This window comes from Pleurodeles waltl, chromosome 9 (assembly GCF_031143425.1).
Source record: "Pleurodeles waltl isolate 20211129_DDA chromosome 9, aPleWal1.hap1.20221129, whole genome shotgun sequence".
Taxonomy (NCBI): Eukaryota; Metazoa; Chordata; class Amphibia; order Caudata; family Salamandridae; genus Pleurodeles; species Pleurodeles waltl.
In genome coordinates, this window is record NC_090448.1 from 1,189,902,392 (window position 1) to 1,189,917,797 (window position 15,406).

General features: G+C 49.2%; 1 protein-coding gene across 2 annotated transcripts in view; it reads right to left on the minus strand.

The window, feature by feature from the left end:
• The window catches only part of LOC138260535 (glutamate carboxypeptidase 2-like), a 350,295-nt gene that overhangs the window by 291,470 nt on the left and 43,419 nt on the right, over positions 1 to 15,406 (minus strand). For both annotated transcript variants that reach the window (XM_069209149.1, XM_069209150.1), the window contains exon 3: positions 248 to 536. In XM_069209149.1, the coding sequence (XP_069065250.1) occupies positions 248 to 536 (289 nt within the window). The remainder of the gene's footprint in view (positions 1 to 247; positions 537 to 15,406) is intronic.

A 15,406-nucleotide genomic window follows, 5' to 3' on the forward strand; every position in this document is an offset into this window, starting at 1 on the left:
TCTCTTCACACACTGGTGTTTTGGAATTGTAGCGTTTTTGAGCTAAAGAGTTTTACCTCTGAAGAGATCCTTCTGCCTGCACCTAGTCTATGGCTGGTTGTGCTATGGTTCTTGGCCCAGTTATGGGATCCTCTCTCTGAGCTTGGGTGGTCGTGGCCTTAGAGAGGTTCTACGAGAGTGGGTGGTCATCGCTTGGGTCAGGGCACCTGCGCCTCACTCTGCGTAGTAGTTGTTGATCTTGACTTACCACCACCACTCCTGCCGGTGAGTATGAGTTGAAGGGGTTCACCACGGAGGGGTCGTCCTGCTCCGGACTGAGGATCTTCTCACTCTTGACAGACTCCTCCATCTCGCTTCCGTCTTCCTGTAAGATGGACACGTAGTTGGGGTCACTGGCATTGGGGTAGGAGAGTAGAACCGTGTAGGTGTATATCCGGGCTCCGTCGAGGTCCCGCTTCCACGTGTCGTGGATGTACCCAGCCAGGACCTCCTCATCCTCTGAGCTGCCTGCAATGTGAGGCTTCTTGGAGAAAAACCTGCACAAGAAAGAAAGAAAAGGCACTGTGGGTTTTATGTGGCGCTTCACAGTGGAGGTGACCCTGAAAGGATCTCAGTGTTCCATGCAGACTGTGGGGTGGTCATGCAGGCCTCTTGGAGCCACAACTGGGCCACTACACCAGGGGTCAGATTAGTGACATTACAGCTGGTGCCACAGGCCCCCACCTGGAACACACCCTCACCTATAGAAGACACACATCCAAGTGAGGGCTTCCCTCATGGCAGCGAGACAATTCAAAGGGAACATCTCTTTCCTATTTGCATGTTCACATTACTGACGAATGTGTCTGGGTAATCGGAGCTGACACTGAGGGGCATATTTATACTCTGTTTGCGCCGGAATTGCGTCATTTTTTTGACGCAATTCTGTCGCAAAACTAACTCCATATTTATACTTTGGCGTTAGACGCGTCTAGCGCCAAAGTCCATGGAGTTTGCGTCATTTTTTAGCGTGGACACCTACTTTGCGTTAATGAGATGCAAGGTAGGGGTTCCCGTCTAAAAAATTGACTCCGAGGCATGTGCGCCGTATTTACACTCCCGGGCAAAATTCACGCCCGGGAGTGGGCGGGTCCAAAAAAATGACGTACGGCCGCTTTTGCGCCGTTTTTTAGCGCCTGGACAAGGCAGGCGTTAAGGGACCTGTGGGCTCGGAAGGAGCCCAGAGGTGCCCTGCCATGCCCCCAGGGACACCCCCTGTCACCCTTGCCCACCCCAGGAGGACACTCAAGGCTGGAGGGACCCATCCCAGGGACATTAAGGTAAGTTCCGGTAAGTACTTTTTTTTTTTTTTTTTTGTGGCATAGGGGGGCCTGATTTGTGCCCCCCTACATGCCACAATGCCCAATGACCATGCCCAGGGGACAAACGTCCCCTGGGCATGGCCATTGGGCAAGGGGGCATGACTCCAGTCTTTGCTAAGACAGGAGTCATTTCTATGGGGGTTGGGAGTCGAAATAAATGGCGCAAATCGGGTTGAGGCGAAAAATTTGCCTCAGCCTGACTTGCCCCATTTTTTCGCGCCCAAGCTCCATATCCCCCTACGCCGGCGCTGCCTGGTGTACGTAGTTTTTTTCCACGCACACCAGGCAGCGCCGGCAGCTAACGCCGGCTAACGTCATTGAATAAATACGGCGCCCGCATGGCGCTTCAGAATGGCGTTAGCTGGTGCTAACTTTTTTGACGCAAAACTGCGTTAGCGCAGTTTTGCGTCAAAAAGTATAAATATGGCCCTGAATGTGCAAAACCCAGGCCCAAATTTACTAAAAGCTCACACAACGCAGCAAGACAACTGACTGTATTGCGCTGCGTCAATTGAAGAGAGCAGGAACACTCCGTTGCTATTAGGATATGACACATTCCTGTTTTCTCCCTCTGCTGCAGCACTTAATGCTGCCCAGCACCAATGCAGGCACCCTTGCACCATGGGGCAAGGATTCCTGCATTGCATACAGGATTGTTTTTGTGCAGGAAGGTGCACACCTTCCTGCACAAAAACAATCCCAGAGGTGTTTCACTCCTTCTTTGTGAGCTGCAAAATGCAGCACACATAGAAAGAAGAAATAAAAAGGCACAATAAAGATATTTCTCCCCGTTATGCCTCTGCTAGGAAGGCGTGCCATTGTGAACCAATCCTCGGTTTACTATTCTTGGTAAATCTGGGAATGTGCCAAAATCCTGGGTCAATGCGTGAGAATGCCCATGCTCCACCATAGAACGTCTCTGTAATGCAGGGTAACACAAGGCAGTGACGTGTTGCTTACTGTTACTCTAGATTTACTAAGCCACGCAGAGCAATGCAAGCTAGCGTTGTGTGGCTTAGTAAATCTGACTTAAGGGCTTGTGTTGCCCTCTTGTCACCGTACGTGATGCAAGGGCAATGCAAGCCCTTGGTAAATCTGGGCCTCAGTGTGTGCAGCCCCTGTTACATAAAGTGGCTTTGCGTGGCTTAGTAAATCTGACTTAAGGCCTTACTTCACCTTGTGTGACACAAGGGCAACAGAAGCCCTTGGTAAATCTGACAATTGCAAAAAGAACACATGATAGACAGAATGTAGAACAAATGTTTGATGTGTTCTGCATTCTGCATTCCGTCCATCATCTGTTCTTTTTGCTTTAGTCGCTCTATGTGGGAAGGGTATGCCCAGATGTGGGTCCCGTGCTCACTGCACCACTGAATTCACGCTAGCCTGGCTGATGAGGGTGATACCCCAAAACCGGTCCCAGGATGCTTATTTCCGGTCCAGAGAAGACCTGGCCTTGCAGTTCGGGGTGGACTGGATCACGGTCAAGACAGATTTGCATCTGGCTGGATCCAAACTGGGTGGCGCGGTGAGCAAAGAAATGATGGAATAAACCCAGATCTGTGACTGGGGGTGAATGTTTGATTTGCTCTGCGTTCTGTCAATCATCTGTTCTTTTTCCTCTTTGTAAATCTGTGCTCTTGTGTGTGCATCCCCAGGATCTGGAACACCACAATGTGCACCCCCCAGGAACAGCACCCCCAGAATCTGGACTCCTCACGATATACTCCAGTATGTTAAGCACCCAGGACGTGCACTACTCAGGATGTACACTCTACACCCCACAACATCTGCATTCCGGGGTTGTGAACCCACCAGGAGGTGCGCCACCAAGGAAGAGCACTCTCAAATCTTGCAGCACCCAGAGTGCGCACCCCAGCATGTGCTCTACCCAAGCTGTGCACCGCCCGGTGTATGAACCCACCCAGCTCCAGGGAGCCGAACCCACACTACTAGGTGTGCCAATGTGGTCGCATGGAGGTGAGATGGCTGAGAATACAGCGCAGGCCCTGTAGCTGGAGGAGTCTTTTTCACACACTGTAAACTCTATGAGCCTTTGGATTACTGGCTCCCGGCCCCCCCGAGAGATCTGCTCAGACTGCACAGCTGCAGGAAGGAGGGAAACCCTACGAGGCGCATTCAACAGAGTGGAGCAGGGCAGCGCTGCACCGCGCCAGAGGGAAAGGGCAGAAACGCTCCATATTTACAAATGGAGGTGCATTTCTGCCCTCTCCCCTGTGATAGGGCCCTTTTGGCAGCCTAACACCAATGCAGGCACCCGTGCACCATGGTGCCAGGGTGCCCGTATTGCATGCAGGATTGTTTTACTGCAGGAAGGGACACCTACCTGCACAAAACAATCCATGGATGTGTTTTCCTCTTTCTATGTGTGCCGCTGATTGCAGCACATATGGAAAGAGGAAAAATGAGGAGAAATAGAGATATTTCTGTGAGACAAGGCCTCGTTTTTACATGGTTAGCCCTCACTCTTTGCCTGATGTATGATGGAGCCTAGAAAGTGATAGAGCCCAGGGCCCCCACTAACCAGGTTCCCTGGGCCAGAGCTCTTTCCCTAAACTGTGGAAACACCGTTGGCTGCCACCACGAGCCCCTAGTAAATGGTAGATTCCAGGGCACGAAGTACTAAGGGTAGGCTACCGAGGGCAGCAGCACTGACTGTGCCACCCTCTAGGGCTATGCATCCAGATGCACCCAGCACTGCCACAGCAGCCTGAGTGTCCTGATGCAAACTCGACATAGCACACTCGCTGTGTGCCCTGTCCACTCCACACTGCATAGCATATGGGTAGGTCACCCCTCTGGCAGGACTTCAGTCTTAAGGCAAGGTGCTTCATATTGTATGTGAGAGCATAGCTGTATGAGCAGTATGCCCCCACTGTGACCTTGTCAAACTTGGGACATAGTGAGCGAACAGAGCAACCATTTTAGTACATGTGCTGGAGACTGGTCAGTACGAGTTTCCCAGCAACATGATGGCCACTTTGAACCCTGGGTTGTTTGGTATCAAACAACTCAAAATGATAAATCCAAACTGGTACCAGTATTAGATTTATTACTAAATGTACCCAGGGGTCACCTTAGAGAGATCTGTCTCTCTGGTTTGTGAAACAAAGTCCTTCCTGGGTGGAGGTGCTGACATCCCCTCCCTCTGGAATGTGCACTGCCCTGGCGGTGAGCTTCAGAGGGCTAACCACCTTTGAAACTCAATCCCCCAATGTAGAAAAGTACCATCTTGCCTGGCATGTTACCCCCATTTTTCACATGTATGTAAGTTTGTTTTTGTGTCTGTCTCACTGGGATCCTGCTAGCCAGGACCCCAGTGCTCATAGTTTGTGGCCTGAATGTGTGTATCTGTGTAGTGCTTAACTGTGTCACTGAGGCTCTGCTAACCAGAACCTCATTGCTTATGCTTTCTCTGCTTTTAAATTTGTCACTAGAGGCCAGTGACTTCATTTACCAATTTCAATTGGCACACTGGACCCCCTGATAAGTCCTTAGTATATGGTACCTAGGTACCCAGGGCATTGGGGTTCCAGGAGATCCTTCTGGGCTGAAGCATTTCTTTTGCCGCCCACAGGGAGCTCAGACAAACCCTTACACAGGACTGCCATTGCAGCCTGCGTGAAATAGTGCACACACTATTTCACATCCATTTTCACTGCACTTAAGTAACTTATAAGTCACTTATATGTCTAACCTTCATTTACTGAAGGCTAGGTGCAAAGTTACTACGTGTGAGGGCACCCTTGCACTAGCAAAGGTGCCCCCACACAGTCCAGGCCAATTCCCCGGACTTTGTGAGTGCGGGGACACCATTACATGTGTGCACTACATATAGGTCAATATCTATATGTATCTTCACAATGGTAACCCAAATATGGCCATGTAAGGTGTGTAAGATCATGGAATTGCTCCCCCATTCAAAATCTGGTATTGGTGAGCCAATTCCATGCATCCTCCAGTGTGTCCCAGACTTCAGCCGTCTTGTTTTCCAAGGTGTGGGCGCACTCTGGAGGGCTCTGAGAGGCCAGTGCCAGCAGGTGACGTCAGAGACCCCTCCTGATAGGTCCATACCAGGTTAGGTAGCCAATCCCCCTATAAGGGCTATTTAGAGTCTCTCCTGCGGGTTCTCTTCAGATTCTGCTTGCAAGTTTCCAGCAGGAATCCTCTGCAACTGCTACTTCATCCTCTGACCTCGGATCGACTGCAGCCTGCTCCAGGAACCGCTGTAACAGCAACAAAGTATCCAGAAGGGATGCTTCAACTCTGCAACTTCAGCTCCAGCCAGCAACTTCAACAGTTTCCACGGTGTGCACACTCTGGGGACTTCCTTTTCTTCATCCTGCACCAGAAGGACCGAAGAAATCTCCTGCGGGGTGATGGAGTCACTCTCCTGGTCCTGCAGGCACCTTCTAAGTCGACGACCGGTTCTCTGGGACTCCTCTCCCGATGACGAGAGTGCTTCTTGGAACACAGAGGGTTGGCCCCATCGACACAGACTGTCCTGACGTCCTGCTGTCCCAATTTTGATGAGGTAAGAGCTTGCCTTTACCAAATACAACAGTACCCCTGTGCACCACGTCTTCTTCACCTCCTGAGGCCTCTGTGCACTATTTGCAAGAATCCTTCGTGCACAGCCTGGCGTTTTACACCTCCTTTGTCCCCCACTCTTGTTTTGCACCCTCTTCTAGGTTGTCGGAGGCTCCTGTCCTTTCTGGAACCTTCTCCAACTTCTGGACTTGGTCTCCTCCCTTTACAGGTCTTCAGGTCCAGGAATTCACCATTTGTTGTTTGCAGTCTTGCTTGGTTCTTGCAATAACTCTAATCACAACTTGTAGTGTGTCCTAAGGAAACTTGCAGTACTTTACTCAGCTCTGGGGTGTGGTATTTTACTCACCTTTGTGGTTTTCTTACTCTCCCAGAGACACACTACACTTGTCTAGGGGGAAATTCGTGATTCACATTCCACTTTCTTAGTATATTGATTGTGTTGCCCCTAGACCTATTTACTCCCATTACATTCTATAGCATTTCATATTGTTTGCACTATTCTATGTCTAATTACTTACCTTATTTTGGTGTCTAGTGTATATATTGTGTATAATACCTCCAGAAGGAGTATTCCCTCTAAGATATTTTTGGCCTTTTGTCACCCAAATAAACTACCTTTATTTTTGGTAACAGTGAGTATTGTCTTTACTTGTGTATAAGTACTGTGTAACTATAAGTGGTATTGCATGAGCTTTGCATGTCTCCTAGTTCAGCCTAAGCTGCTCTGCTATAGCTACCTCTATCGGCCTAAGCTGTTAGAACACTGCTATTTCATTAATAAGGAATAACTGGACCTGGTATAAGGTGGAAGTACACAAGGTACCCACTACAAACCAGGCCAGCCTCCTACACCCAGGCCTGCAGCTAGCAGCATATGGTAACTCATGTGCAAACTGCAACTTTCAGCTGGAAACTAAACAAAGGGTAGGAGGAGTGGCCCCACCTAGCATGCACCTGTAGGAGGCTGGACTGGCTTGTAGTGAGTACCAAGGGGTACTTGCACCTTGCACCAGGCCCAGTTATCCCTTATTAGTGTATAGGGTGTCTAGCAGCTTAGGCTGATAGATAATGGTAGCTTAGCAAAGCAGCTCAGGCTGAACTAGGAGACGTGTGAAGCTACTACAGTACCACTTAGTGTCATATGCACAATATCATAAGAAAACACAATACACAGTTATACTAAAAATAAAGGTACTTTATTTTTATGACAATATGCCAAAGTATCTTAGAGTGTACCCTCAGTGAGAGGATAGGAAATATACACAAGATATATATACACAATAGCAAAAATATGCAGTATAGTCTTAGAAAACAGTGCAAACAATGTATAGTTACAATAGGATGCAATGGGGAAACATAGGGATAGGGGCAACACAAACCATATACTCCAAAAGTGGAATGTGAACCACGAATGGACCCCAAACCTATGTGACCTTGTAGAGGGTCGCTGGGACTATCAGAAAATAGTGAGAGTTAGAAAAATAACCCTCCCCAAGACCCTGAAAAGTGAGTGCAAAGTGCACCAAAGTTCCCCTAAGGACAAAATAGTCGTGTTAGAGGGAAAATGCAAGGAAAACACAAATCAGCAATGCAACAACGATGGATTCCTGACTGAGGGTACCTGTGGAACAAGGGGACCAAGTCCAAAAGTTACAAGCAGCTCGGAGATGGGCAGATGCCCAAGAAATGCCAGCGGTTGGTGCAAAGAAGCTCTTACTAGGCTGAAGAACTGTGAATACTGCAGGAACGACAAGGGCTAGAGACTTCCCCTTTGGAGGATGGATCCCCCACGCCTTGGAGAGTCGTGCAAAAGTGTTTTCCCGCCGGATGGACGCCAACAAGCCTTGCTACACGCAAATCGTGCGTTTGGCGTTTTTGGACGCTGCTGGGGCCCAGGAGGGACCAGGAGGTCGCAAATTGGACCTGCAGAGAGAGGGGACGTCGAGCAAGACAAAGAGCCCTCACTGAAGCAGGTAGCACCCGGAGAAGTGCCAGAAACAGGCACTACGAGGATGCGTGAAACGGTGCTCGCCGAAGTTGCACAAAGGAGTCCCACGTCGCCGGAGACCAACTTAGAAAGTCGTGCAATGCAGGTTAGAGTGCCGTGGACCCAGGCTTGGCTGTGCACGAAGGATTTCCGCCGGAAGTGCACAGGGGCCGGAGAAGCTTGCAAAGTCGCGGTTCCCAGCAATGCAGCCCAGCGAGGTGAGGCAAGGACTTACCTCCACCAAACTTGGGCTGAAGAGTCACTGGACTGTGGGGGTCACTTGGACGGTGTCGCTGGATTCGAGGGACCTCGCTCGTCGTGCTGAGAGGAGACCCAAGGGACCGGAGATGCAGCTTTTTGGTGCCTGCGGTTGCAGGGGGAAGATTCCGTCGACCCACGGGAGATTTCTTCGGAGCTTCTGGTGCAGAGAGGAGGCAGACTACCCCCACAGCATGCACAAGCAGGAAAACAGTCGAGAAGGCGGCAGGATCAGCGTTACAGAGTTGCAGTAGTCGTCTTTGCTACTATGTTGCAGGTTTGCAGGCTTCCAGCGCGGTCAGCGGTCGATTCCTTATCAGAAGGTGAAGAGGGAGATGCAGAGGAACTCGGCTGAGCTCATGCATTCGTTATCTAAAGTTTCCCCAGAGACAGAGACCCTAAATAGCCAGAAAAGAGGGTTTGGCTACCTAGGAGAGAGGAAAGGCTACTAACACCTGAAGGAGCCTATCACAAGGAGTCTCTGACGTCACCTGGTGGCACTGGCCACTCAGAGCAGTCCAGTGTGCCAGCAGCACCTCTGTTTCCAAGATGGCAGAGGTCTGGAGCACACTGGAGGAGCTCTGGACACCTCCCAGGGGAGGTGCAGGTCAGGGGAGTGGTCACTCCCCTTTCCTTTGTCCAGTTTCGTGCCAGAGCAGGGGCTAAGGGGTCCCTGAACCGGTGTAGACTGGCTTATGCAGAATTGGGCACATCTGTGCCCAACAAAGCATTTCCAGAGGCTGGGGGAGGCTACTCCTCCCCTGCCTTCACACCATTTTCCAAAGGGAGAGGGTGTCACACCCTCTCTCAGAGGAAGTTCTTTGTTCTGCCATCCTGGGCCAGGCCTGGCTGGACCCCAGGAGGGCAGCTGCCTGTCTGAGGGGTTGGCAGCAGCAGCAGCTGCAGAGAAACCCCAGGAAGGGCAGTCTGGCAGTACCAGGGTCTGTGCTACAGACCACTGGGATCATGGAATTGTACCAACAATGCCAGGATGGCATAGAGGGGGCAATTCCATGATCATAGACATGTTACATGGCCATATTCGGAGTTACCATGGTGAAGCTACATATAGGTAGTGACCTATATGTAGTGCACGCGTGTAATGGTGTCCCCGCACTCACAAAGTTCAGTGAATTGGCTCTGAACAATGTGGGGGCACCTTGGCTAGTGCCAGGGTGCCCTCACACTAAGTAACTTTGCACCTAACCTTTACCAGGTAAAGGTTAGACATATAGGTGACTTATAAGTTACTTAAGTGCAGTGTAAAATGGCTGTGAAATAACGTGGACGTTATTTCACTCAGGCTGCAGTGGCAGGCCTGTGTAAGAATTGTCAGAGCTCCCTATGGGTGGCAAAAAAAATGCTGCAGCCCATAGGGATCTCCTGGAACCCCAATACCCTGGGTACCTCAGTACCATATACTAGGGAATTATAAGGGTGTTCCAGTAAGCCAATGTAAATTGGTAAAATTGGTCACTAGCCTGTTAGTGACAATTTGAAAGTAATGAGAGAGCATAACCACTGAGGTTCTGGTTAGCAGAGCCTCAGTGAGACAGTTAGGCACCACACAGGGAACATATACATGCACACCTATGAGCACTGGGGCCCTGTGTGACAGGGTCCCAGTGACACATACATATAGGCCACAAACCTATGAGCACTGGGGTCCTGACCAGCAGGATCCCAGTGACACATAACAACCATACTGAAAACATAGTGTTTTCACTATGAGCACTGAGGCCTGGCTATCAGGATCCCAGTGAGACAGTGAAAACAGTGACAAACACCCTGACATACACTCACAAACAGGCCAAAAGTGGGGGTAACAAGGCTAGAAAGAGGCTACCTTCTCACACAACCCCCCCCCAAACGAAGGACAATAAGGCTAACCTTGGCCAGTTGAGACTTTATTGTCTAAGTGGTGATAAGTAGAGAGTAGCTCTGCAATAGACTGGTTACTCCCTTTATCATCCACTATATGGTTACTTCCCTGTGGGGATGTAAACCACCCTGTTTGAAGTTTTTTAGCTAAGCAACAATGTGAAGATATATTTTCAGAGTTTCTATCAGTAAGTTTTAGTTTAGAGCAGTGGGAATTGTCCACTGAACCTATTTGTAGTGATGGAAATGCCAGACAGGGATGCTGTCTCAGAAAAGCCATAGCTGGGCAAAAACTTTGTCCATCTGGCTGGAAGAGAGAACAGGGATGCTGTTTCTCTTGAGTTGGAGCAGGGCAGGGATGCTGTCCTATCAGCTCCACACTAGGGCAGGGATGCTGTCCTAAGTGTTGTGAGGCAGTGCAGAGTTTCTGCACTAAAGTTTCTCTGGGAGGGTTGGAGGGATGCTCCATGTTAACTAAAATGGTGCTCTTTTTCTCACCAATGTTAGTTATCCCACAGAGAGGTACTTCTACCTCAGGGAGTCCAGCTTTGCCAGCTGATGATTCCCTTGGAACAGGTGCCACCCTAGGAGAGGTTTCTCCCACCACAGGAATAGTATCCTGAATGGTAGGGTGGTTAGGGGATACTGTGATACCCTTTTTACCTGTTGATGGAGAGGGATCCTGAGTTTTCAGGCCTTCTCTCCTTTGCTTTTTCATTTCACTTGAAATGAGAGGGAACAATTCCTCAGGGATGCCCAGCATGGCTGCATGGGCATAAAACTCTACATCAGCCCAACCTGAGGCCTCTAGGTCATTACCTAAGAGACAGTCTACAGGTAAGCTAGGTGATACCACCACCTGCTTAGGGCCAGTAACTCCACCCCAACTAAACTGAATTATAGCTAAGGGAAGAAACTTAGTGGAGTTATGGACATCAATAATCTTATACTGTTGTCCAATGATGTGTTGTTCAGGAGGCACTAGGTTTTCAGTCACCAAAGTGAAACTGGCACCTGTGTCCCTGTAGGCCAAGGCCTCAACACCATTTATTGAAACTGTCTGCCTGTACTTATCCATTGTAAGGGGACAAGCAGCCAGTGTGGCAAGGCCAATGCCACTAGGTGTGACAGAAACTGTCTTGGGACTGATTACATCAGTTTCCACTATGGACCCATAAGTGAACCCAACTACACCCTTTGCTTGACTGTTGCCAGCAGTCCCACCACTAGTACCATTACTGCTAGGGGCACTAGAGCTTGATGTATTAGTGGTGGTAGGCTCAGGGGGTTTACCTGGACAGGACTTATCCCCTGGCCTATGGCCTCTGTTTTTACACACAAAGCACCAAGGCTTTTTAATGTGTGCAGGTTGGGAAGAAGAGGAAGAATTTGTTTTATCCCCACCCTCTGAAGAGTGTTTAAGATTTGAAGTGGGATCTTTGGTTTTACCCTTATCCCCATGCTTATCTTGAGATTTTTCACCATCTTTCTTCTTATTGCCATCTTTGTCACCCCCTGTATGAACTTTTCTGTTCACCCTTGTTCTGACCCATTTGTCTGCCTTCTTTCCCAATTCTTGGGGAGAGGTCAGATCAGAGTCTACCAGGTACTGGTGCAACAAATCAGACACACAATTATTAAGTATATGCTCTCTCAGGATTGTGTTATACAGGCTTTCATAATCAGTAACTTTACTGCCATGTAACCACCCCTCCAAGGCCTTCACTGCCTGGTCAATGAAATCAACCCAGTCTTGTGAAGACTCCTTTTTGGTCTCTCTGAACTTTATCCTGTACTGTTCAGTGGTTAAGCCATAACCATCCAGGAGTGCATTTTTAAGAACTTGGAAATTGTTAGCATCATTTTCTTTTACAGTAAGGAGCCTATCCCTACCTTTTCCAGTAAATGATAGCCATAGGATAGCAGCCCACTGCTTTTGAGGGACATCCTGTACAGCACAGGCCCTCTCAAGTGCAGCAAACCACTTGTTAATGTCATCCCCCTCCTTGTAAGGGGGAACTATCTTGTGCAGATTCCTGGAATCATGCTCTTTTGCAGGATGACTATGGGGAATACTGCTGCTGCCACCATGGGTATCTAAACCCAACTTCTGTCTTTCCTTCTCTAATTCTAAAGACTGTCTATCCAAATCCAGCTGTTGCTTCTTGAGCTTCAGTCTGGTTTGTTCCACTCTCAATCTATTGAGCTCCCTTTCTAACAATCTGTCATCAGGGTGGGTGGGAGGGACATTTCTAGATACAGAGGTATGATGGGAATGAACAGAAGGAGACCTGTCCCTTACAGAGGGCACCCTAACAGCTTGGCTACCAGCATAATGTGAGAGCACATCATCAGTATGATGTGATTCAACCTCTGTACCAACTATGCTAGACTGTCTAGTAATGGGCAGGCTGAGAAGTTTCTTTCCTGAACCTTTTCCTGGGGGAGTCCCTGGATCAGATTGAGAACCATTAGCTACTTTTTCTACAGATTGGGCACTTATGGCCTTATCCTGTACTCTAAGCATATTGATTAACAGTTCTAAGGAAGGATTCTTCCCTACACTCAAACCTCTCTCTATGCAGAGACTCCTTGCTCCTTTCCAGCTAAGGTGATCATATGCAAGTTTGGACAGTTCAACTTTTTGGCCTGTGCCAGACATTTTTTTAGAGAGAGTTAAAGTGATAGACAAAGAGAAAAAAAGTTTTCAGAACTTTTTGGAAAGACAGAAAAAAAACTTTTTAAACTTTTAAGAACTTTTTGAAATTTTAGAAGTACTTTTCAGCACTTAGAAAAGAGTGAAAAGAGGAAATGCAAAACTTTTTGGCTATGTGTATATACACTGACCTTGTTTTGTATATTTTTCTCTTATGAAAAGTACAATGACAAGAGTGGTAAGTAGTCTCAAAGCACTTATCCCACCACTGCACAACCAATGTAGGAGGCTGGACTGGCTTGTAGTGAGTACCAAGGGGTACTTGCACCTTGCACCAGGCCCAGTTATCCCTTATTAGTGTATAGGGTGTCTAGCAGCTTAGGCTGATAGATAATGGTAGCTTAGCAAAGCAGCTCAGGCTGAACTAGGAGACGTGTGAAGCTACTACAGTACCACTTAGTGTCATATGCACAATATCATAAGAAAACACAATACACAGTTATACTAAAAATAAAGGTACTTTATTTTTATGACAATATGCCAAAGTATCTTAGAGTGTACCCTCAGTGAGAGGATAGGAAATATACACAAGATATATATACACAATAGCAAAAATATGCAGTATAGTCTTAGAAAACAGTGCAAACAATGTATAGTTACAATAGGATGCAATGGGGAAACATAGGGATAGGGGCAACACAAACCATATACTCCAAAAGTGGAATGTGAACCACGAATGGACCCCAAACCTATGTGACCTTGTAGAGGGTCGCTGGGACTATCAGAAAATAGTGAGAGTTAGAAAAATAACCCTCCCCAAGACCCTGAAAAGTGAGTGCAAAGTGCACCAAAGTTCCCCTAAGGACAAAATAGTCGTGTTAGAGGGAAAATGCAAGGAAAACACAAATCAGCAATGCAACAACGATGGATTCCTGACTGAGGGTACCTGTGGAACAAGGGGACCAAGTCCAAAAGTTACAAGCAGCTCGGAGATGGGCAGATGCCCAAGAAATGCCAGCGGTTGGTGCAAAGAAGCTCTTACTAGGCTGAAGAACTGTGAATACTGCAGGAACGACAAGGGCTAGAGACTTCCCCTTTGGAGGATGGATCCCCCACGCCTTGGAGAGTCGTGCAGAAGTGTTTTCCCGCCGGATGGACGCCAACAAGCCTTGCTACACGCAAATCGTGCGTTTGGCGTTTTTGGACGCTGCTGGGGCCCAGGAGGGACCAGGAGGTCGCAAATTGGACCTGCAGAGAGAGGGGACGTCGAGCAAGACAAAGAGCCCTCACTGAAGCAGGTAGCACCCGGAGAAGTGCCAGAAACAGGCACTACAAGGATGCGTGAAACGGTGCTCGCCGAAGTTGCACAAAGGAGTCCCACGTCGCCGGAGACCAACTTAGAAAGTCGTGCAATGCAGGTTAGAGTGCCGTGGACCCAGGCTTGGCTGTGCACGAAGGATTTCCGCCGGAAGTGCACAGGGGCCGGAGAAGCTTGCAAAGTCGCGGTTCCCAGCAATGCAGCCCAGCGAGGTGAGGCAAGGACTTACCTCCACCAAACTTGGGCTGAAGAGTCACTGGACTGTGGGGGTCACTTGGACGGTGTCGCTGGATTCAAGGGACCTCGCTCGTCGTGCTGAGAGGAGACCCAAGGGACCGGAGATGCAGCTTTTTGGTGCCTGCGGTTGCAGGGGGAAGATTCCGTCGACCCACGGGAGATTTCTTCGGAGCTTCTGGTGCAGAGAGGAGGCAGACTACCCCCACAGCATGCACAAGCAGGAAAACAGTCGAGAAGGCGGCAGGATCAGCGTTACAGAGTTGCAGTAGTCGTCTTTGCTACTATGTTGCAGGTTTGCAGGCTTCCAGCGCGGTCAGCGGTCGATTCCTTATCAGAAGGTGAAGAGGGAGATGCAGAGGAACTCGGCTGAGCTCATGCATTCGTTATCTAAAGTTTCCCCAGAGACAGAGACCCTAAATAGCCAGAAAAGAGGGTTTGGCTACCTAGGAGAGAGGAAAGGCTACTAACACCTGAAGGAGCCTATCACAAGGAGTCTCTGACGTCACCTGGTGGCACTGGCCACTCAGAGCAGTCCAGTGTGCCAGCAGCACCTCTGTTTCCAAGATGGCAGAGGTCTGGAGCACACTGGAGGAGCTCTGGACACCTCCCAGGGGAGGTGCAGGTCAGGGGAGTGGTCACTCCCCTTTCCTTTGTCCAGTTTCGCGCCAGAGCAGGGGCTAAGGGGTCCCTGAACCGGTGTAGACTGGCTTATGCAGAATTGGGCACATCTGTGCCCAACAAAGCATTTCCAGAGGCTGGGGGAGGCTACTCCTCCCCTGCCTTCACACCATTTTCCAAAGGGAGAGGGTGTCACACCCTCTCTCAGAGGAAGTTCTTTGTTCTGCCATCCTGGGCCAGGCCTGGCTGGACCCCAGGAGGGCAGCTGCCTGTCTGAGGGGTTGGCAGCAGCAGCAGCTGCAGAGAAACCCCAGGAAGGGCAGTCTGGCAGTACCAGGGTCTGTGCTACAGACCACTGGGATCATGGAATTGTACCAACAATGCCAGGGTGGCATAGAGGGGGCAATTCCATGATCATAGACATGTTACATGGCCATATTCGGAGTTACCATGGTGAAGCTACATATAGGTAGTGACCTATATGTAGTGCACGCGTGTAATGGTGTCCCCGCACTCAC